This window comes from Sebastes umbrosus, chromosome 7, assembly GCF_015220745.1.
Source record: "Sebastes umbrosus isolate fSebUmb1 chromosome 7, fSebUmb1.pri, whole genome shotgun sequence".
Lineage (NCBI taxonomy): Eukaryota > Metazoa > Chordata > Actinopteri > Perciformes > Sebastidae > Sebastes > Sebastes umbrosus.
In genome coordinates, this window is record NC_051275.1 from 34,751,595 (window position 1) to 34,773,611 (window position 22,017).

The following is a 22,017-nucleotide window of genomic DNA, read 5'->3' on the forward strand; positions in this document are numbered from 1 at the left end:
GGAACACACAACAGCTCATGGACATCAGGTTTCTCTCCCTCCTCGCTGTTTGAAACTGATGTTTTCACAGGAAGTGGGACTCTAAGACTACCAAAATAAAAGTCCAGGTTGTGATAAAGAAGAAACCCCCGACACAAAGAGAGACAACTCACAGCAGGAGTGTTGGAGTGTCGTGATGGAGCTGCTGAAGAGTTCAACCTCCCCCCCAAAAAAAAATCAGCTGCTGTGACCCCGAGAGGTCAAAGGTCGACCCGGGAGGAAGTGACAGAGCAACAGAAATAGAGACAGACAGACAGACAGACAGACAGACAGAGAGACAGACAGAGAGAGAGACAGACAGAGAGAGAGAGAGAGAGTGTTAGTGTTGGAGGTCAGAAAGGTGAGAAGGAACGTGAGGTTCTCCACACATCTGATTTAGAGTTTTTAATTTTAAATTTTACTTTTTTACTCTGAAGATCCAGCAGATAAAGAACTCACTGTAGTCGTACAGGAGATATTATGAACTACATTTCAGTTTGACCTCCTATAAAGTGGATAATCTGGATATTCAGATGCTTTACTTGAGTAAAAGTACAAATACCACAGTCCAAAAAATACCCCGTTACAAGTACAAGTCCTGAATTCAAAATGCTGCAGCGTGTTGTCAAAGTATCAGCAGTAAAAGTACACAAGTACTATCAGCTTCATGTAGTTAAAGTATCGGCAGTAAAAGTATTCATTATGCAGAAGGGTTATGTAGTTATATTATTACAGTAGTAATACATACTATAGTATAGTAAAGTACTGCATCATATTATACTTGTGTATCACGTGTTTTTTGTGTGTAAAATCTTAATGTGAAGAGTACCTATAAATGTCAAATAAAAGTATTCAAGTAGAAAGTCTGATATTTCCCTCTGAGACGAGGTGGAGGAGAAGAAAATGGAAATACTCAAGTGAAGTACAAGTACCTCAAATGTGTACTTAAGTGCAGTACTTGAGTAAATGTTCCAGGTATAAAGATTGTCAGATGGAATTATTAATTTTTAATCATTAATATAATCATCTTTTTGAGTACTCTGTGAGTTTGACTCTACTGTCCTCCTCTTCTTCCTCTTTCTTCCTCTTCTTCCTCTTCTTCCTCACTTCCTGCAGCGTGGACTCCTCTCAGACCCGGATCACCTGCAGCTCTGATGAACCTCTCAGCTTCTTCTTCTCCACAGGATGGAAAGAGATTTCTGCAGCAGCAGCGTGAACAGGAAGCGGTGCTGAGAGGAGCGGACTCTGTGGTCCGGTACCTCCTCCCCATGTGACCCCGGTCTGTCCCCGGTCTGTCTCAGCTGGACCTGGACGTTATAAATCTCTGAGGGCCACCCAGCTCTCTGAGGGTCAGTGCACGGGAAGCCGAGGCCACAGGAGAGTAAGAACGCTGTTTATCCTCTGGAGTGGGGGGTGTTTGGTAAAACCACGGTCACGATGTATTTAATATATATATATATATATATTATTTAATCTTTATTTAACCAGCAGTAAAGACTCATTGAGATTATAAACCAGCACGGTTTCATAAAACATCAAACAAACACAACAATGTAAAACAAAGATACTACATGTTCTTCCTTCCAAGTCTTTTAGAGGCGCTATAATGTAACTGGAACCTGTAATTCTAATGTATTTTAAATAAAGGAACATGAATCTTGTTCATACGTGGACAGGTAATGATACTAATAGTATGTAAAAGTACTTTATAGTCAGTATTATGTATATATATGTATGCAAAAGTTGGTGACTGACATGATGATTCAGAGTTCAGAATCTGCTCTCCAGCAACAAGAAAATAAACATTTGATCAGAAAACACTTATGGAAATAAAAATATAGCTGATGCAGATCAAACATTTTTAAATAGTCATAAAACAAATAATATATTCCTCTGGTAAAAGAAGTAGTTTATAGTGCTGTACATCCTTAATAATAGTAGTTTTGATAAGAAATAGGACATTTTTGTGTAGCAGTTGCAACGCAAAGAGCAAATAAAACAAAATATAACTTAATATGTACACAATGCCAGAATGTAAACAGGTTAACAGTAAGGTGCAAATTCAATATATATATATATGTAAACATTAACGCAATAAGGAATTAATGCAAATCCATTTTAACGCCACTAATTTCTTTAATGCATTAACTCAATGGATCTTTTGGAGGTTGTAGTGGGCTGATGAATCCATCGGTACCAACCATGTCAGACTAGCTGGTCATGAAGGAGGATAAATAACGCTCCAAACTTACACTAAAGTTTGGAGAATAAAAACTGTCCTGGTCATTTTCAAAGGGGTTCCTTGACCTCTGACCTCTCAGGTTAACAGTAAGTTGCAGACAATCGATGGATGTTTAATCGGTTTCTCTTTTAGACGTGACAACAAATAAAATACCGGCCAAAGAAATAATATAAAAACCTCTTCAGAGACATAGAGATGTCTCTTCTCCCTGTATTTCACACCCTCCCCCTCCTCTTCCTCCTCCTCCTCGTCTTCTTCCTCCTCCTCACATCCGTCTAGGAGCCGACCTTTGACCTCGCCCATCGTGGGAACTTCTTCATGAGGATGAGCTGGCGTGACGACCGGGAGGACATTACCACGGTGATGATGAGTCTAACAGAACCACAACACCTGTCTGACCCCCCCCCCACCACTCCACCTAACACACACACACACGCACACACACACACACGCACACACTAGAACCATGATGTTGCTTCCTGAAATTTTCAGAATAAAAGCCTAAAGATCCAGTTAGCAACATGTCAACATATCAAGCGTGTCCTCACACCTTCACACACCTTTGTTAGTGTTTGTTTTATATGTGTAGTGGCTGATTTAGGTTCGGATAGGTCGTCTGGCAGCGAGTCTCGCGAGAGTTTTTGCAAGTTTTTGCAGATCTTAGATCACATTTCGCAATTTGCAGGCTCCCCTCTAGACACAACCTTTTATATGAAGTCGTTAAACCAACTTCCTGTCTACTCTGCTGAAATGGCAATAAGAAACTGAATCTTGAATATTGAGAAATGCCCCCAGAAGGCCAGATATGGCCGACAACATCCTGTTAAAGTCCTTCCAGCCTTCATGTAAAGATACCGAGATAAAGATAGATAAAGATCACAGGAAGTGAGGTGTGTTTCCTTCTATCTCGCCACAAACCAAATACAGTTACGTGTCCAACAGTCTGTCTTTCTCCAGGAGGAACCAGGTTCCTGTAATCCCCCAAAGTGTGACGAGAGAGCGAGAAGTAAAACTCATCTTCAGTTCAGGACGTTACAGTCAGCTGATGACAATGTGCCAAAACCTGCACATAGATCATGATGAAATAATACAAATACATATTTAATTCCATAAATAACAATATAAAATGGAGGGTTTCTCTTACTCTTGAAAAGGAAGTTAAAATAATCCCCCCCACCCCGTCTCTCTCTCTCTGTGAGACGGTAACTCGACTCACTGCTGCAGGAGATGATGACAAGAACAATTTACAACCTGCAATCAATCACAAGCTGTGGGAACCGAGCAGAGAGAGAGAGAGATGTAAGACATGCACCTTGTTGTGTACATGTGCTGACAATGATTTTAAAACTTAAAGTTTTACCATTCCGCCCTCCTTCTTTAGGAGGTCCAGGGGGTCCAGGGGGTCTTTAGTGGGTCCAGGGGGTCTTTAGGGGGAGATAGCAGGTCAACAGTAGACGTCACATAGAAGTGGTGTACATCATCTGAAAGCTGGAACCTGAAGATTAATTTGAGATGCAGCTCAGCACTGAGGGTCAAGTTGTTCTAGTCAAAATAAGGGTTTAGAACATTATGATAGTATCTGATGGTCATCCCCATGTTCTATTATGTCTCATAAGTTGTTGCAGCCATTTTTGAGTTGATAAAAATGATCAATAATCCCTCCAGAATACCACATTAAGACACCAAGACCTTGAGGAACACCATAGAAAAAGACATGCTGTGATTTGGGATCAAAAACTTTTAATATTTTGGAGATTTCTGCAAGAATTGCATTTTCTTTTCGGTGATTAGATGGCGAGCACTTGTGTTGTGTAAACTGCTCAGAAACCCCCTTATTGATCAATCTAGCTAGGAAAGCCATCCATCCTCTGAATGCTCTAGGTCTCTAGTTTGATACATCCATCCTCTGAATGCTCTAGGTCTCTAGTTTGATACATCCATCCTCTGAATGCTCTAGGTCTCTAGTCTGATCCATCCATCCTCTGAATGCTCTAGGTCTCTAGTTTGATACATCCATCCTCTGAATGCTCTAGGTCTCTAGTCTGATCCATCCATCCTCTGAATGCTCTAGGTCTCTAGTTTGATACATCCATCCTCTGAATGCTCTAGGTCTCTAGTTTGATCCATCCATCCTCTGAATGCTCTAGGTCTCTAGTTTGATCCATCCATCCTCTGAATGCTCTAGGTCTCTAGTCTGATCCATCCATCCTCTGAATGCTCTAGGTCTCTAGTCTGATCCATCCATCCTCTGAATGCTCTAGGTCTCTAGTCTAATCCATCCATCCTCTGAATGCTCTAGGTCTCTAGTCTGATCCATCCATCCTCTGAATGCTCTAGGTCTCTAGTCTGATCCATCCATCCTCTGAATGCTCTAGGTCTTTAGTCTAATCCATCCATCCTCTGAATGCTCTAGGTCTCTAGTCTGATCCATCCATCCTCTGAATGCTCTAGGTCTCTAGTTTGATCCATCTATCCTCTGAATGCTCTAGGTCTCTAGTCTGATCCATCCATCCTCTGAATGCTCTAGGTCTCTAGTTTGATCCATCCATCCTCTGAATGCTCTAGGTCTCTAGTCTGATCCATCCATCCTCTGAATGCTCTAGGTCTCTAGTCTGATCCATCCATCCTCTGAATGCTCTAGGTCTCTAGTTTGATCCATCCATCCTCTGAATGCTCTAGGTCTCTAGTCTGATCCATCCATCCTCTGAATGCTCTAGGTCTCTAGTCTGATCCATCCATCCTCTGAATGCTCTAGGTCTCTAGTTTGATCCATCCATCCTCTGAATGCTCTAGGTTTCTAGTCTGATCCATCTATCCTCTGAATGCTCTAGGTCTCTAGTCTGATCCATCCATCCTCTGAATGCTCTAGGTCTCTAGTCTGATCCATCCATCCTCTGAATGCTCTAGGTTTCTAGTCTGATCCATCTATCCTCTGAATGCTCTAGGTCTCTAGTCTGATCCATCCATCCTCTGAATGCTCTAGGTCTCTAGTCTGATCCATCCATCCTCTGAATGCTCTAGGTCTCTAGTTTGTGGCTGTAAAGTTTCATGAGGCTGTGATTATCCTAGAGGTCACCACAGGTCATTTTATACAGTGAGGTCAATGAAATGTCTCCTGTGGGGACTAACATCATCCCACATGAATACAGTGAGACTCGTGGGTACCCATAGAACCCATTTACATTCACATATCTGGAGGTCAGAGGTCAAGGGACCCCTTTGAAATTGGACATGACAGTTTTTCCTCACCAAAATGTAGTTTGGAGTGTTATTTAACCTCCTTCATGACAAGCTAGTCTGGTTGGATTCTTTATGTTTCATATATCTGTAGCTTCTAGCTTTAAGCCTGATCCTGCTACAGCCTCTGAAAGACAGTAAACCTGCAGGTCTCCGAGTGTTAAAGGCATAATGGTACTTTACAGATGATTCCTCAGCGATCAGTCGGATCAATCAATCAGCTGAGAGCTGATTTATAGATGTGGTTTGTTTGTTTATCGTTTGGTGAGGAATGCCGTGGGAACGCTGCAGGAAACAGCTGTTTCACACTACCTACCCGTCTCCCTGTCTCTGGTGTTGTCTTTAGAGGAGCGTAAACTCTCCAGATCATTTATGTAACGAGGTTCTGAGAGAGATTTAAGTGTTGCTGTTTAACAACGTGGTTATCATCACGTGTTAATGTCACAACGTTGCACGCTGGACGTCTGAGGCAGCGTCTGCTCCAGTCCATCAGGAGACGGAGATGTCAGTGCTGTTTTTTAGTATTTTGTGAAATTCAGCCGTGAACTGAACGTTTCCAGGAATGTGAGCTCAGCAGAACGTCTGCCAGAGGAAGTCGCTCCGCCTTCGGACTCCACAGATAACCTCTCACCTGCTCTCCTACCGCCGCCGACGCTCAGCCGCATCAGAACACCAGGAGCTGACACATGCACACGATGGATTGGGAAATATGGCAAAGGTGTCTGGGAGAGAATCCAGAGGAAGTTTGTGTGGATGGAATTAGATAAGAGAGAGAGAGAGAGAGAGAGAGAGAGAGAGAGAGAGAGAGAGCATTAAACTGAGGTACATCATATTGCATGATGTGTAAAACATGAGGAGTTGTTTTGTGCAAAAGAGAAAAGTTTGGTTTAAAGAAAAAAGGATTAAATCGATGCAGCAGAATCAGAGATATCCTCTTTTTTAGCTTTCAGCCCCCACTGAGTGATGAAGTTACACGATTGGTCCGCCGAGTGTTGGACTTTCCTCATTGGTTGTTGCTCTTTCAAAATGAAAAGGCGGGAACAGTCCGTTGTTTATGTTTATGGAGGGCGTGTCAGCGGTTCATCTCACCTGTGCAAGTGGGTTAGGTAGTGACCAGAAGGGAACCAGCAAACTGGGGAAACTCTCCCGAGATGTTTAAGGTAAACTGAGCGTACATTGTACGATTTTAGTCCGTTTCTGGCCCAAAGTTTGAGCCACACAATGACAAATTTGAGCTTTGCCGGGCGTCGTTTGTCGTGCAGTGTACAGGGAGGACTGAGGACCGATTAACTCCTCCCGACCGGACGTACAGAACCTCTGCTAGCAAACACACTTTACCTGCCTCGGAGCTTTCATACCAATCTTTATTGACAACTGGAGCTAACGGCCCTGTTTTAGTTTTTTCTATTTTGCACGTACAGTGTGATCACTCAGGTCGCAGCTGATGATCGGACCGTACAGTAGGAGTAGGAAGTACACAACAATATTTCTAAGATCGTACAGTGCATGCCCAGCTTTATTCAGGCATTGATCTCGAATAGTTAAGGTCAGGAGAGGTCGTCCGGTGGCGAGTGTCGCAAGAGTTTTTGCAGATCTCAGATCAGATTTCGCAATTTGCAGGCTCCCTTCTAGACACAATCCGTCGCTGCTTCCATTCATTTTCTATGCAAAGTAGGAGAAGCAGTCACCCAGTGCATGCTGGGAATGTTGCGGCCGAGTTGGAGAGAGGGGGTCCGTATTTGCATAAAGTTGAAAAATCTCAATAACAGAAAGTTTACGCGCAGGCCATCATGTTGTTTCCTGTTTGAAAACCAGAGACCAATCAGGTGCATTCAACGAGAGGGAACGTCAGCGCTTGAACGTACAGTTGGGTAGAGCAGTGTGTCCTCTAGTGTCCTCGCCGGACCTGGTGGACACGTACCGCTGGATTTAACATTAGAGACATGACCGCTGACTATTAGTGGAACAATGTAGCCACAAACTCACAGACTGACCGTACGCGGTCCAGACGGATACTCAGTTTGACCGAGTCTTGTTATTCTACACGTTCTTCTTCCTTGTCAAAACCTGGCGCCTACGTTACCCAGAATGCAACTCTCCCTCTGACAGTTTGGCTCACAGATTCAGGTGTGCTCTGCTAGTTAGCAGCTAATGTAGCCTGCAGCAACAGAGCTCTCACTTCTTTCTAAATCCACACCCGTCAGCCAATCACTGCAGACGTACTGAGTGAGTTCATTCATAAAACATGATGACATCATGACGTCATCATGATGTCATCCGTCTCTCCTCTCGGTTCCTCAGTAGGCAGCTTCGTGAACCTCCGTCCAGGAAGCGGACCGGTACGATAAGGTTCTTATGAAGCAGCAGCCTCATTAATCAAACACAGATCAATTCATCACATTCCTCCTGAGTGACAGGCGAGCTGCGAGCACACAATGGCCGTGGCTCTGTGAGAACAGAGGAAGAGGAAGAGGAAGAGGAGTGTTGTTGTGTCCAGAGCTGATAAAGATCTGCTGCCACCAATCAGGGCTTTTCCCAGGAGGAGAGTTGGAGTTGCTCTCGGTCGTGTGTAAAGAGTGTGTGATACTTTATGAGTGTGTGATTTCCTCTTCTGTGGTTTCTGTGTTTTACTCTCGTTAGTGTGTGAGTGTGTTGATTGGCTGGCTGTGAGTGACATCACTAATAGTACAGCATTACTGTAGTTTCAGTGGAGAGAAGGGACTGTTTGTACTTCACAGATGACGAGTCTCCAAATAAAACTAAAACTCACTCAGAGAACTCGTCCTTCTGCTGCGTCTGCACAACTCTTCTGCAACAGCCATCATGAATATATACAGCAGCTGCAAGCGGACATTTCAACCCTTTTTTTGCTCATCAGAAGAAACATATCCTGCAAGATTTGTAATGATGGAACAAACGATTCCTGATTTAGAGCCTGATTTGTGTTATGCCACAGACATTTCCTACATCTGTAGTGGGGCTGCTAAGATATTTAATCATCACATTTTTTCATCTGTTCAAAATGTACCTTAAAGGGAGATTTGTCAGGTATTTAATACCCTTGATGAAACTCTTATCGTGCGTGTCTGTAAAGGGGAGACTCGTGGGTACCCATAGAACCCATTTTCATTCACATATCTGGAGGTCAGAGGTCAAGGGACCCCTTTGAAAATGGAAATGGCCATGAAATTTAGCACAAAGTTATTTAACCTCCTTCAGGATAAGCTAGTATGTCATGGTTGGTACCGATGGATTCATCAGTTTTTCGAGTTTCATATGATATCAGGATCTGACTTTTCTTCTGCCTTTCTTTCGGAAATACTCCTTTCCAGACTTTTTTTTTTGACAATTTTCGGACATGTTTCAGACTTTTTTCGGACAAATTTTGCAAAATGTTCTGAAATTTTTCTAATTTTTTATCGGACGTTTGTTTGACTTTTTTTTTTTACAGTTTTGGGATTTTCTTTGGACTATTTTTTAGAATTTTTATTGGACATTTTTCGGACATTATTTTATTTTAGACAAAAACTCACACATTCACTGATCTGGAGGTCAGAGGTCAAGGGACTCCTTTGAAAATGGACATGACAGTTTTTCATCATCAAATTTTGAATAAGTTTGAAGCGTTATTTATCCTCCTTTGCAACAAGCTAATATGTACAATTATATAATATTTAATACAACGTAAAAATGAACAAGTTGCGTTAATGGTTTAAAGGAATTAATGGCTTTAGAACGAATTTATTCGAACACGTTATTATCACGTTAAAAATCATCTGTATAGAGTAAATGATCCATTAATCAACTGCTACTATTAACCCTTCATTTCAGGTCAGGGATGGTTTATTTAAGATGTGCTGAACGTCCTAACTTATACATCATATTGTATTTTATATATCACATTGTGTATTTTTCTGATTTTCTTATTGAATTAATTTATTAATTAACTATTTTGTTTTCTAATTTTCACATCATTTTGTGTAATGTAATAATTTAATATCCTGCGCTTCGTACGGACACCGTCCACCTCGACCGCCTCGCAACGATTTATGTTTAATCCAAGAAGGTGTCACATGATCCAGGCAGAAATGACGAACATTTATCTTAAAACGTATCAGTAGTATAGAGACGTCGTTTCTAGGAGACTCGGTTGTGATTTCACGAGCACTCCAGTGTTCTTCCCAACAAACTTCCCATTTTTAACTTTCTCATTTTATATACTTTTATTACTCTTTGTCTGTTTTCTATTTTTGTCTGATGTTTATTATTACACTTGATGAATTATATATTATTTTTCATATTACGGAACACGTCCTTCCTCCCGCTGCACACACCTTGATGTTTTAGTTCTGCAAAAAAATACATAAATTACTCCACATTTTTAATCTTACAGGTTCAACAGCTGTGAGTAATATATCTAATATACACTCAGGGGGCACTTTATTAGGTACACTAATACAGTCCAATACAACAGCTTATGTCACATTCGTAACGTAACATACTTAACTTACGTACGCAACTTAAATGACGTAACAAACATTCTAATTTTAACCCAAACTACGATCTTTTCCTATACCCAACCAAGTAACGTAACGTACTTTACTTATGTCACGTATGTAACGTAACGTTAACCACGTGTTGAAGTCTGCTGTATTGTGACTGCATTAGACTGTACAGGCGTACCTAATAAAGTGACCACTGAGTGTATATATATATATATATAAATATAAATATGTGTGTTGAAGAGTCTCAGGTCGGGTTTCCTGTCTATGTCAGGAAGTTTTCAGAAAAACTCCAAACCAGAAGCTGTTTGTTTGTTTGGGTTTTCTTTTTCCCAGCAGGACGCAGGGATTTCCCAGCCTCTCCCTGCATGTGAATGCAGCATGAGATTTGAAAAGCTGATTGGCTGCCTGGTCAGGTGTGTTCAAGGGTCAGCTGATCCTCTGGAGCCATGTTTGTCTGTTTGTCTGTTTGTTTGTTGGAATGGAAACTGAAGATGAGTCATGATGGAAACGTCATCAGTAACAGGTATGAATGAAACACAACTGAAGGTTAATGGTTAAATACTCTTTATATACATTGACTTTTAGGAAGCCTGTGGGCAACATGTCTGAGCTGGTTGTGTTTTTTGGGGTGAATTAGCCAAATGTGGGACATTTTTTACATTTCAGAGACATTAAATCTAAACTCAGGATGTGTCCTAATCCAACCCAATAAAGAAAATGCACATATCACACTCATAAAAGGAATTGTAGACATATTATTACTCGTAGTGCCAAGTTATCTCAGACAAATATGGGACAGTCATGTCCTAAATGTGGGACACTGAGACGTCTGTTAAAAGACCTAAACATCATAATTAATGTCAGAAACACTCCAGGCTAAATGTGCAATCCCATGTTCAGTGATTTTACCACTTACAATGTTACTGCTGTTACAAAAACTGATCCTATAGGCGTGGATGTTACACCATCAAATAAACAATAAGACTAGAATTAATAATAAATAAATAATGAATAAAGACTATAATAGATTTGGAGCATTTAGGGTATATTAGAAAGACATTAAATATCAATAGTTTTATTGACTTTTATTTGTTTGAGGAATACCTACACCCCCTGGAGCTACAGGTGTCCCACATTACAGCAACTCGTCCTACACAAATAAAAGAAGACAGTGACGGTACGTGTCCACAGGGGCGTTTTTTATCGCGAGGGGACGGGATGCTTCCCAACATTGGACGCTTGGTGTGCTGTCCCTAGAAACAAGGCACTCGGCTCCCGATTGGACGAACGCTTTCCCGCCGTTGGCTGCTGCTCCCAGCTTTCAAACCGGAACCAGTATGGAGGCTCGTTTGGAAACTTTCTTCTCTTATTTCACGTAAATAGTTCACTGAAATGTGTTTCTGAAAACATTTGAGGCGAGAAATAATCCATGCAGTTGATGAATCTGTCTTTAATTTGGATCGACAACGTTTACTTTAAAAGATTATCAGGAGTTTCGAGAGGCGGTGAGTCGCGTCGGACGCCCGTGATTTGCATAAAGTAGATGAGCCCTCAACTTTATGCAAATGAGGAGCGGGCGTCGTGACGCCTAGTCTCTCGAATCGCGACGCCACGCTACCAGAGTGCAACCGGCTGCTTACATAGACAATGAATGGGGAGCGTGGAAAGCACGGAGCCTGTGGACATGTACCATAAGAGTTGTGTGTTTTAATTGAACCCCTCCTCCATCTGGGGGAAAGAACTGAAAATAATGATTATTTAGGTAACACTTAATTTTACAGGTTTGCAAATTTCACGGTAATTATGTGATGATTAGCAAGTAACCTATTTAAAAATTGCCAAATTTACCCCAAAATTGACCTAAAAAATTATCGAAAATGACTTTGTGAGGATCTGCTTCTCCACCAAACCAGTGACCATCTTTTGTACTACAAAGTCATTTTCATACTGTTGAGCAATTTCTAGGTGTTTGAGGTCTGCCTTTCTACAGGAATTGACCGCCTCTCTTCTCCACAAATGACTCCACACTGTAACTCCATGGTTTAATGCAGTGAACTATTATTTCAAGAGCGACCAGCCAAATCTACCCGCACAAAGAACAGGTTTATAAATATCCCGGACGAGCCCCCATTTGTTACAACCCGGCTCAAAGGTTGCAACAAAAATGGACACCTAGTGGAGTGGAGGGGTTGTCACAATTATAAACATGATTTATTAATTATATGCAGAAATAGCATATAGGTCTTCAAGTTTCATATGATATCCGCTTCACTGTAGCCCTAAAGCTGAACGTAGAGTCAGTTGGGGTCGCTCGCCCGCGATCCTGCGGGTCTCGAAGGGTTAAATAACTGGTTGATTATTGGACTGGATGGTTTCTGCCATTGGAGGATTTCTTCATGTGTGGTCGATGAGCTTCAGTTTCCAAATGACCGTCTGTTTTCTGATGAAACATGAATTTACGGTTAACAAACAGCAACACGAGGAATCTGAGCCAGTTGGTCTGAATCAGACGCTGCTTTTAAGTGTTTCCTGATGTTCTTCAGTCAGTTTTCTGTTTGAATGCTGCACATACCACATGTAACAGGAAGTAGAAATAATACTGATGGAGTGGGTTGCAGCTTGGCTGACCTCTCCGTCTCTGGCTGTCTGTATCTGGCTGACAGATTGCTCTGCGTTGCGTTGTTTCCGGTCAGATAAACGCTGATTATCGACTTCTTTCTCTTCCTCGGAGGTTTAACATGTTGTTCTGTTGCTTCACACCAATAATGTAAACACTCTCATACTGTTCCTGCTGAGTTTTATACAGTATACCTCTAGAACACTTCATTTCTATTAATTAAAGTTACTCTATGACCTACATCAGTAAACATTAGGACTGTGATGATTCACCTCTCTCATGATTCAATACTATCACGATACTTGGGTGCCGATTCGATATGTATTGCAATTTTTAAGTATCGCGATTCGATATTATGATTTATTGCGATTTTTGTTAACTTTTTTAACACTAGACCATGAAGGGAACAAGTTGAATCACACACTTCTAGGGACTTTTACTTTGGAAAATATCTAAATGAATCCAGTAAAAATGTTTGATTTCACGTGTCTACTTCCTCTGACTTCTCCAAGGTGGTCTCTAGCTCTCCCGTCAGCTCCGTTCTCTTTATCCATCCATGGTCAGCTCCATCGGGGCCGTTTCAATGCAGAGAACACAAATGTCAGTATATGGGTGCTCTACAGTCGTAGCGTCGGCCCATTTGACCACGGAGATGAGAGCGACGGCCGGCTGGACCGCAAGTTACCGTGATACAATAACGTTTCCTGCTACTGCTAACTTTTTTGGATATTTTTGCAGACATTTTTCAGGCATTTTTCTGACGTTTTTTTTGGAAATATTTCAGACGTTTTTCAGATTTTTATTCAGACATATATCGGCATTTTTTTCAGACATATTTCAGAATTTTGTTTGAACAAATTTCAGCTTTGTTTCGACATATTTCGGCCTTTTTTCAGGAATTTTTTGGGTCATATTCCGGACATACTTTGGCCTTTTTTCTGACTTTTTTCAGCCTTTGTTCGGACTTATTTTCAGACATATTTTGGCCTTTTTTAGAAGTTAGCATGCAGCTTTAGCCGTGATGTCTAGCTCTGCTTTTCCTGTCAATGTGTGAAACCCAAAGTGTTTCCATCCTTTACTGGATGTGTAGTGTTTACCACGCTGGATTTACCATGTGAGGGTGCAGGTCGTATCCACGACGACCCTCTGACGTTTTCTACTTTATCATTTCGGCTCGCTGCGGTTTGTTTCGGTTGACGGATATGGATCGGATATGACGTCACGTTACTCAGACTACAGCAATAAAAGCGGTAACTTCCTTCTACCTCCACATAGACTCAAAATGAAGCAGATATATCGCCCCTAGCTTTAACTTTCAGAGGTTTGAATCTTGAGTTTAGTTCATCACAGTGAACATGTGCTTTTATTTTCTCAAAATCTGAGTATTGTTAGCTGAACATGCATTTATCACAGTAAACATGATCTTATTCCAGCATCACGCGTGTGACTATTTGTTGCTTTTCTCTGTTATATATCACTGTAAATTACATTTCTTTGGGTTTGGATATTTTTGTTGGACAACACAAGCAGTCTACAGCGTTGAGACATTGTGATGTTTTATAGACATCAAAACAATAACTGACGGATAAATCAATTTGGAAAGTAAAATAAAAGTTACCAGCGTTGTTTATTCATGGATTCTATGATTCATTAAATATCGGTGACTCATATTATAACTGTATGAGCTGATAAGGGCCTCTTAAAGCCCCGTTAAATAACACAGCTGTTGTGTTATCAGACTTCAGTCAACAGGGCTGAATGTCTCAGTTTGGTCGACCTGTTTTTGGTCCTGATAGAGGGACTGTGGAGGTCCCAGGTCCAGGTCTGGGACTCTGTGTTTGTGTTAATCTGTTGTATTAAGTGTATGTATAGTGTTTCCCTCAGTTTTAACAGCCTGTTAGTTAATCACACTCGGCTGTGTTTTCAGGGTTTGGCCGAGACGACGTCATAGAGGTTTACAGCGTTAGCGTTGTGGGTTCATTAAAGGAGGGAGCCGTACGTATGGGTCGGTGGGTGTTTATGTGGATTTCTATGAATCCAGGTATCTGCCAGATGTGCTGTAAAGCTTTATATAAACTCACTCCAGTTCTCCTCCCTCTAAATGAGATGCTTGTTAAATCTCTAAATTTTGAATGAACATGTTGTTTACACCCGTCCTCTGACTCCATGCACTGTTAAACTATGAAAAGTAATGTTTGGGTTATGCACGACCGTGTTTAAAGTGTTTGTAGCTCTTCTGAACGGACACACTCGGATAGAGGAGACGCCCATTATATCAGCCGATTGAATGGACGTTATCAGCCTCAGAAGGGCCGAACTGCACCTCTACCATGTTCTGAAAGTAAAAGTGAAACTAAACGTTTTGAATTTAAACAAAACAACTTTAAGTTTAGGCAACAAAAGTACTCTGTTTAGGTTTCGGAAAGGATCATGGTTCGGGTTAAAAAAAACAGTTTGTTACGTGACGTTAAGTACGAGAGCTGCTGCTCCTCTCCGGTTGGATGAAAAGTGTTAAAGTATGACAAGTTAGTGATTGATGATGGAGAAGGAGAGCAGGAATAATTCAGCGTCAGAAAGGTGTGTCTGGTTCCACCAGCTGTTCTAAAAGCAGCCCCTCAAGAACATTATGTTTTTGACTTCTGAGGAACGGACTGTCTGACATCACAGCTTCATGTTGGCGTATAGGGCTGCACTATTAATCAAACATTTATCAAGATTTTGGCTTCACACAATTAAATACAAACGTGATTCGACTGAAGTTTTAAAATGCTCCGCTCGTAGAAAACTCTGCTGCATCTCAAATCAAGCGCATCCTAAACTAACAGCAGCCACCAGGAGGCGATCCAGATGTTTTGGCTTCACTTTTTCGTAGGGATGCACCGATACCAGTATCGGGTTTCGGGTCCGATGCTGTGCTCATGTACTCGTACTTGAAAAACAGCTCCGATAAAAACTTTACAGCAGCGTGACGTTAACCTCTCTTCACCATCTTTTGGCCCTATCACACGCGTACCACCTCCCTGATGGTGCGGGCGAAATGGGCCGGTGGTACAACCGACCCCGCGGGGCCGGGATCCCACCTCAGCCGGTGCGCGCCGGCCCTCACTTTCATTGCGCCACGGGGTTTTGCTTGCACCCTCCGACTCGCGCATGCGTTAGACTCCTTGGTCCGTGTTTCAAGACGAACATCGTCGCAGGCCCCTGGCTCCTTTTACGTGGGCTGCGGCACGACGCGGTTAGGGCGCACAGAGGACAGTCCGCCCCGGTCGACTGTCGCACCGGGACTAGGGCGCGCCTTCTTTGTCAACGGTGTGGCGAGGTCCGGGCGGGGAACGCCATAAAGTTGCGGCCGCGAGCCCCCTTTGCCCCGAGCCTTTCCAGGCCGACCTAGAGCCGGTGGCGGCGCACCGCCTCATATGCGGGACTCCCCAGCCTGCCGTGTGTCGCTCACACCCTCCAGCTGGCTGTTAACGAGGGTCTTTTGGCACAGAGAAGTACTCGTATCGGTACTCGGTATCGGCGAGTACCCAAATATAAGTACTTGTACTCGGTCTGAAAAAAAGCGGTATCGGTGCCGTTGTACTTTTGGGAAGCCGTCATGCAGCTGCTTGCGCATCTTTTAGCCTGAAGATATACGTGTCCACAGCCTCCGTTCTTTCCACGCTTCCCGTTCATTGTCTATGTAAGCAGCCGTGCAATGCATTCTGGTAGCGTGGCGGCACGATTCGAGAGACAGGGTGTCACGTCGCCCGCTCCTCATTTGCATAAAGTTGACGTCTAGGCTACTTTATGCAAATCAGGGGCGTCCGACGTGACTCACCGTCTCTCGAAACTCCCTGGAAACTTTGAAACTAACTGTTGTTGATATTAAAAAATAAAGAGCTGATTTTTTGTTGTTTAAAAGTTGAAATATTCTTATTAAAGCGCCAGAGTTTGTGCTTGTTTTAAGGTAGTTTTTTAGGGCTCAGTGACAAACTAAAAGGACTTGATGTGTTTTCTTTAACAGAATGTGTCTGAACAGAGATTACAAGGAAACTGAACCAGGAAAAAGCGAGTAGTTAATCAGAATCCAACGGTGTGTTTATCTGAAAGAGTTTCCCTCTGCACTGATCTTTACACCTTCAATCTCACCTTTCAGGATTTTCTCTGGAAGTCCATTAGCAGATGTACCTGAAACGTTTCCCACTAACATCCTGCTTCACATTCGAACACGCATTCATTACCCAATATCACCTCAGAGAGAGACCTTTACCCCACAGCAGGTTAGTCCCTGTAATGACGTGTGTGATTGTAATAATGCTTATGTTGCTTCATTTGAGACCAATGCATGCAAGACAAAAAAAATTATAAAAATGTGATAAAATAAAATTAGATTCCATAATAGTATTAATAGAATATTTATTAAACAGTGTGAAGTAAAAACTGGATTTATAAAAACAATAATAAAATAGAATAAAAGTATATAAATTAAATACAGTAAAATAAGTGATTAATACAATAACAATAAAATTATACAAATTAAATACAATAAAATAAGTGATTAATAAAACAACAATAAAATGTAATAAAATTAAATACCATAAAATAAGTGATTAATAAAATAACAATAAAATTATACAAATTATTCAAATTAAATACAATAAAATAAGTGATTAATAAAATAACAATACAATTATACAAATTAATTCCAATAAAATATGTGATTAATAAAATAACAATAAAATGTAATAAAATCTTACAAATAAAATAGATGATTAATAATAATTATTTAATAATCATACAACAGATCCACATTAAATACAGTTTCATTTGTTATAATTCAGTCATGCTGTATTGTGGGAAGCGCTGCCCACAGACAGTAAATGGAGGTTAAATACTGTAAACCACATGTAAATGACAGCAGTGCAGACATGAAAAACTCCCCGCTAACAGGAAGTGGGTTTGAACAGCGGGCTGCAGCGGTTTTTTAACAGCTGCTGTGAATGAAACTTCAAAGAGAAACTACCACTGATAGAAACCAGAGACTCGTGACTGAAAGGACAAATTGCAAAATCACAGAAAAGTTTAGAGTTTTCTTTGTTTCATTCCAGGTATAAGAGCGTGCTTCCTTCCAGAGAAACCAGTTACTGGGTGATGGGTGATGGGAAGGCCAGAGCTCAGATGGCAGTTAAACGTCAATAAGTGTGTGTGTGTGTTTGTGTAGTTGTGATGACATTTTGCATCAGTTTGAACGTGCTGTCATGCCGTCGTGTAGCCTGCAGCGTGTCTTGGCTACTGCAGGTGTTACTCAATCAAAGTCTTGCACCATCATTAAAACGTTTATTTTGGCACTCCTGCTTCTTTGTCAAGTGTTCGTATGTTGTTTGAGCGTTTGTCATGTTATCTCAGTTACATGGAACAGTTTCAATATCTGCCGCGCCGCAGGCTTTATGCTGCAACATGCCTTCCTCGGGACTTTAGTTCAACCTTTTGGGAAGTAAATGTTGCAGCAAACAGCAAACAGCAGCACTGGGAACAGTGACTCAGCGCTGTTGGTATCGTTCTACTGATGACGAAAGTAGATTCTTGTCTTTTATTGGCATCATATGCTGCTGTCACGATGTGATTTACTGCGTTGGGTAATTTTCTTTTGCTCTTTTTCCCAAAAATGTAATAAGGTGTAACTGTAATGCTGTGGTTTTATTGGCTAAATTGGAAGTTTTTCAAATTAAATTCAGTAAAATACGTGATTAATAAAATAACGATAAAATATAATAAATTATACATATTAAAATGAAATACAGTAAAATAGGTAATTAATTAAAAAAAAAACAATAAAATATAATTAAATTATACAAATTAAAATGAAATACAATAAAATAGGCGATTAATAAAAACAATAAAAATAAAATAAAATTATAAAAATAAAATGAGTGATTAATGAAATAACAATAAAATATAGTAAATGTATACAAATTAAATGCAATAAAATAAGTGATTAATAAAATAGCAATAAAATGTTGTAAAATTCTACAAATTAAATACTAAAAAATAAGTGATTAATAAAATAGCAATAAAATATTGTAAAATTATAAAAACATAAATACAATAAAATAAGTGATTAATAAAATTATAAAAATTAAATACAATGAAATAGGTGATCAACAAAATAACATTAAAATACAATTAAATTATACAAATTAAATGCAATAAAATAGATTATTAATAAAAAACAACAAAATGTAATAAAATTATACAAATTAAATATAATAAAATAGGTGATTAATAAAATAACAATAAAATCTAGTAAAATTAAATAAATTAAAAACATGAAAATAAGTAATTAATAAAATATGTGATTAATAAAATAACAATAAAATATAATAAAATTATACAAATTAAATTCAATCAAATAAGTGATTAATCAAATAACAATAGTGCATGTATGAATTGGTTTTGCACAAAAATCCCAAACATATAAAATAATGGTGAATCTTGCATTATGATCATAATGCAACAGATGCAGCGGCCTCTATATACCTGAATTAAACTATATTGTAGGAATAAAATGGAAATATCAACATTATGTCCTGTTGTTGTTTGCAGGAGTCAGAAAAGTGTGGATCTGTGGGAGGCAGATTAAAACGAGCGGGAATGAAAACTCATCCATAATCTTTATTATTTTACGCCCACTTTTGTTTTCCTGCTAATCCTTAACCAGGACGACTTCCGATCTTTGATATCTGATTTACGTGAACAAACATTTTTCCTCAGAAGTAAACCTCTGACGCTGTTTGTAATCAGGTCATCTGTTTGTCAGGAAGTGAGAAGCACAGATTGTTGTAAACTGTTGTGAATTCTCTTCAGATGTATTTACTCTGCAGCTACAGTGATGTGATAACATCAGCGGGGTAGTTTCTCCTCCATTTAAACCATCTGGTGGAGTTAAATACTGAAGTCAGTCGACTTCTTGAGAAATCTCATGTTTAACCTCCATTAACAGTCAGTGATTAATCACCAGGTGTCATTCTGTGACGAAGTGAAACTCATTGAGACGGAAATAGTTTTGCATTCTACTGCAGTTTTAAAGTAGAGTATCATCAGTATATATTTGTGTCAGATTTACGGATCTACTCCGGTTCGATCACTTCAAATGTTAGTTTTGGACAATGTGCCCACAAAGATTACTTTCTGGTTGCTTTATGGTTATTAAGGCTCACACCACATAACATGATATCAATGGTTGGACTCCTGGCTCAGGCACATGGAGGGTTTTAGGGGCTGAAACTAAATATATAAATACTAGGGCTGTCAATCGATTAAAATAGTTAATCGCAAATTGATCACACATTTTTATATCTGTTATGTCTGTAAAGGGGAGACTCTGGTGTACCCATAGAACCCATTTACATTTACATATCTGGAGGTCAGAGGTCAAGGCACCCCTTTGAAAACGGACATGATGCAGGTTTTGAGCGTTATTTTTCTTCCTTCTTGACCAGCTAGTATGACATGGTTGGAAAGTCAGAACTTTTTGCCAAAAGTCAGAACTATAACAGAAAAAAATTAGGAAAATGTAAAAAAAAAAAAAAAATAGTCCTAAAAGAAAAAAAGTCTGTAAAAAAATGTAAGAAGAATGTCCGTAAAATTTCAGAAAAAAATCTGAAAGAAGTCCTGAAATTGTCTGAAAAAATGTCTGAAATTGTCCAAAAAGCAACAAAAAAAAGTAAAAAGAAATGTCCCTAAAATATCAGTAAGAAATCCGAAAAATTACCGAAAAAATGTCTGAAAAATGTCCAAAAATAACAGAAACATATCTAATAAAATGTCAGAAAGAAATCCGAAAAATTTAAAAAAAAACTCAGAAAAATGTCCTTTTGTTCCTTAGATTTTTCTAGTTTCATCTGACTCTACAGCTTTAAAACTGAGCCCGCTACAACCTAAAAATCGCCAGTTGTGTTAGTTCGTTTTCATGACAACTTTGACAGTCTGAATAATGATATATTGAAACTTTAATTTGTTCCTAAGTTTGGAAGGTACTGAATAAAAAGTTCCAACTTCTAGAAGATAGTAATTTATATGTAGTTTGGACAGAAAACACACGGGTCATGTTTAACTTTGTAGAACGCTCAATAAAAGAAACCCGCTCATGTCTGATGGTTCGTGTCCACGGCGGCGTTTTTTTTATTGTAAGGGATCGCCTCGCATTCCCAGCGCGGAATATAATTATTAAATAATGTTTATAATAGATATGAAATAATATTAAAAATAAAAGTCCAGAGTCAAGACAGCCAAACAAAGTAATGTTTGAGGTAAATTTTGGGGTAATTTGGCAGAAATTCCAAAGAAATCTTAAATCGGTTACTAATTATCACCTAATTACCATGAAAGTTGCGGACCTGTAACATGAAGTGTTACCAAACTTTCTGCTCTTATATCACCAAAGTAGTTCACCGAAATGTGTTTCTAAAAACATTTTATGTGAGAAATAATCCTGCAGTTTGATCGACAACGATTAGTTTAAAAGTTTCTCAGGAGTTTCCAGAGGCGGCGAGTCGTGTCAGACGCCCGTGATTTGCATAGAGTAGCCGAGACCTCAACTTTATGCAAATGAGGAGCGGCCAACGTGACGCCCTGTCTCTCGAATCACACCGCCACGCTACTAGAATGCATTGCACGGCTGCTTTCATAGACAATGAATGAATGTGGACATGTAACATAACAGAACGGAGTCGTGACAGGATGCCACACCAAACATGCTGATGGTTTTACGATGTTTATACGTCGTCGTCTTCTCTGTTTATCTCGTTACAACTTTATGTTGAGAAGTATTATTCCGTCTCTTCTCTCCGTATCAGCCACCTCTGACCTGACTTCCTGTTTGTGTGGGTTGGATCATTATGAAGCAACGTTACTGAGTGTTTCAGAGTGTGACGGGAAGAAGAAGAAGAAGAAGAAGAAGAAGAAGGAGAAGAAGAAGACCTCTTAGTTTCAAACGCAGGGCGTCCTCTCCTTCTGTCTGTAGTACATTAAAAACGTCTGTTCACCAGCCGCAAACTTCTGGGATGGAGATGAGATTACTTTTATTATAAAGTAAAGGAAGCTCATTACAACACTGAGAAGGATTTCAACCTGATCAAAGTTAATTTATTCATACGGGACCAACATGTGTGACCCAGATCTCTCTCTGCTTGGCTTCGTGTTTATAGACTATCATTACTAATTCACGTCATTGTGAGACATCAAGAGGTAAATAAATACCATTGAAGCAATAATCAGTTCAATTCACTGACCTCCGTTATCCTGCGTCACACGGTGACTGGCGGGCGGCTCCGTGAGAAGAGTTGTACGAGAAGAACGAAGCACTGTTTTTATTAATTCATTGAGACATTTTGTAAAACCTGGTTTCCTCAGGGAGA

The 22,017-nt window shown here is 40.0% G+C and overlaps 1 protein-coding gene across 2 annotated transcripts in view; it reads left to right on the forward strand.

The window, feature by feature from the left end:
* The first annotated feature begins 10,415 nt into the window (after positions 1–10,415).
* chp2 (calcineurin-like EF-hand protein 2) overlaps positions 10,416–22,017 on the forward strand; it is a 45,029-nt gene continuing 33,427 nt past the window's right edge. The window contains exons 1-2 of one of the 2 annotated variants that reach the window (XM_037774568.1): positions 10,421–10,525; positions 16,758–16,881. In XM_037774568.1, the coding sequence (XP_037630496.1) occupies positions 10,449–10,525; positions 16,758–16,881 (201 nt within the window). In that variant the 5' untranslated portion in view covers positions 10,421–10,448. Of the gene's footprint in view, positions 10,526–16,757; positions 16,882–22,017 lie in introns of both variants that reach the window. The other variant, XM_037774570.1, reaches the window with a different exon arrangement.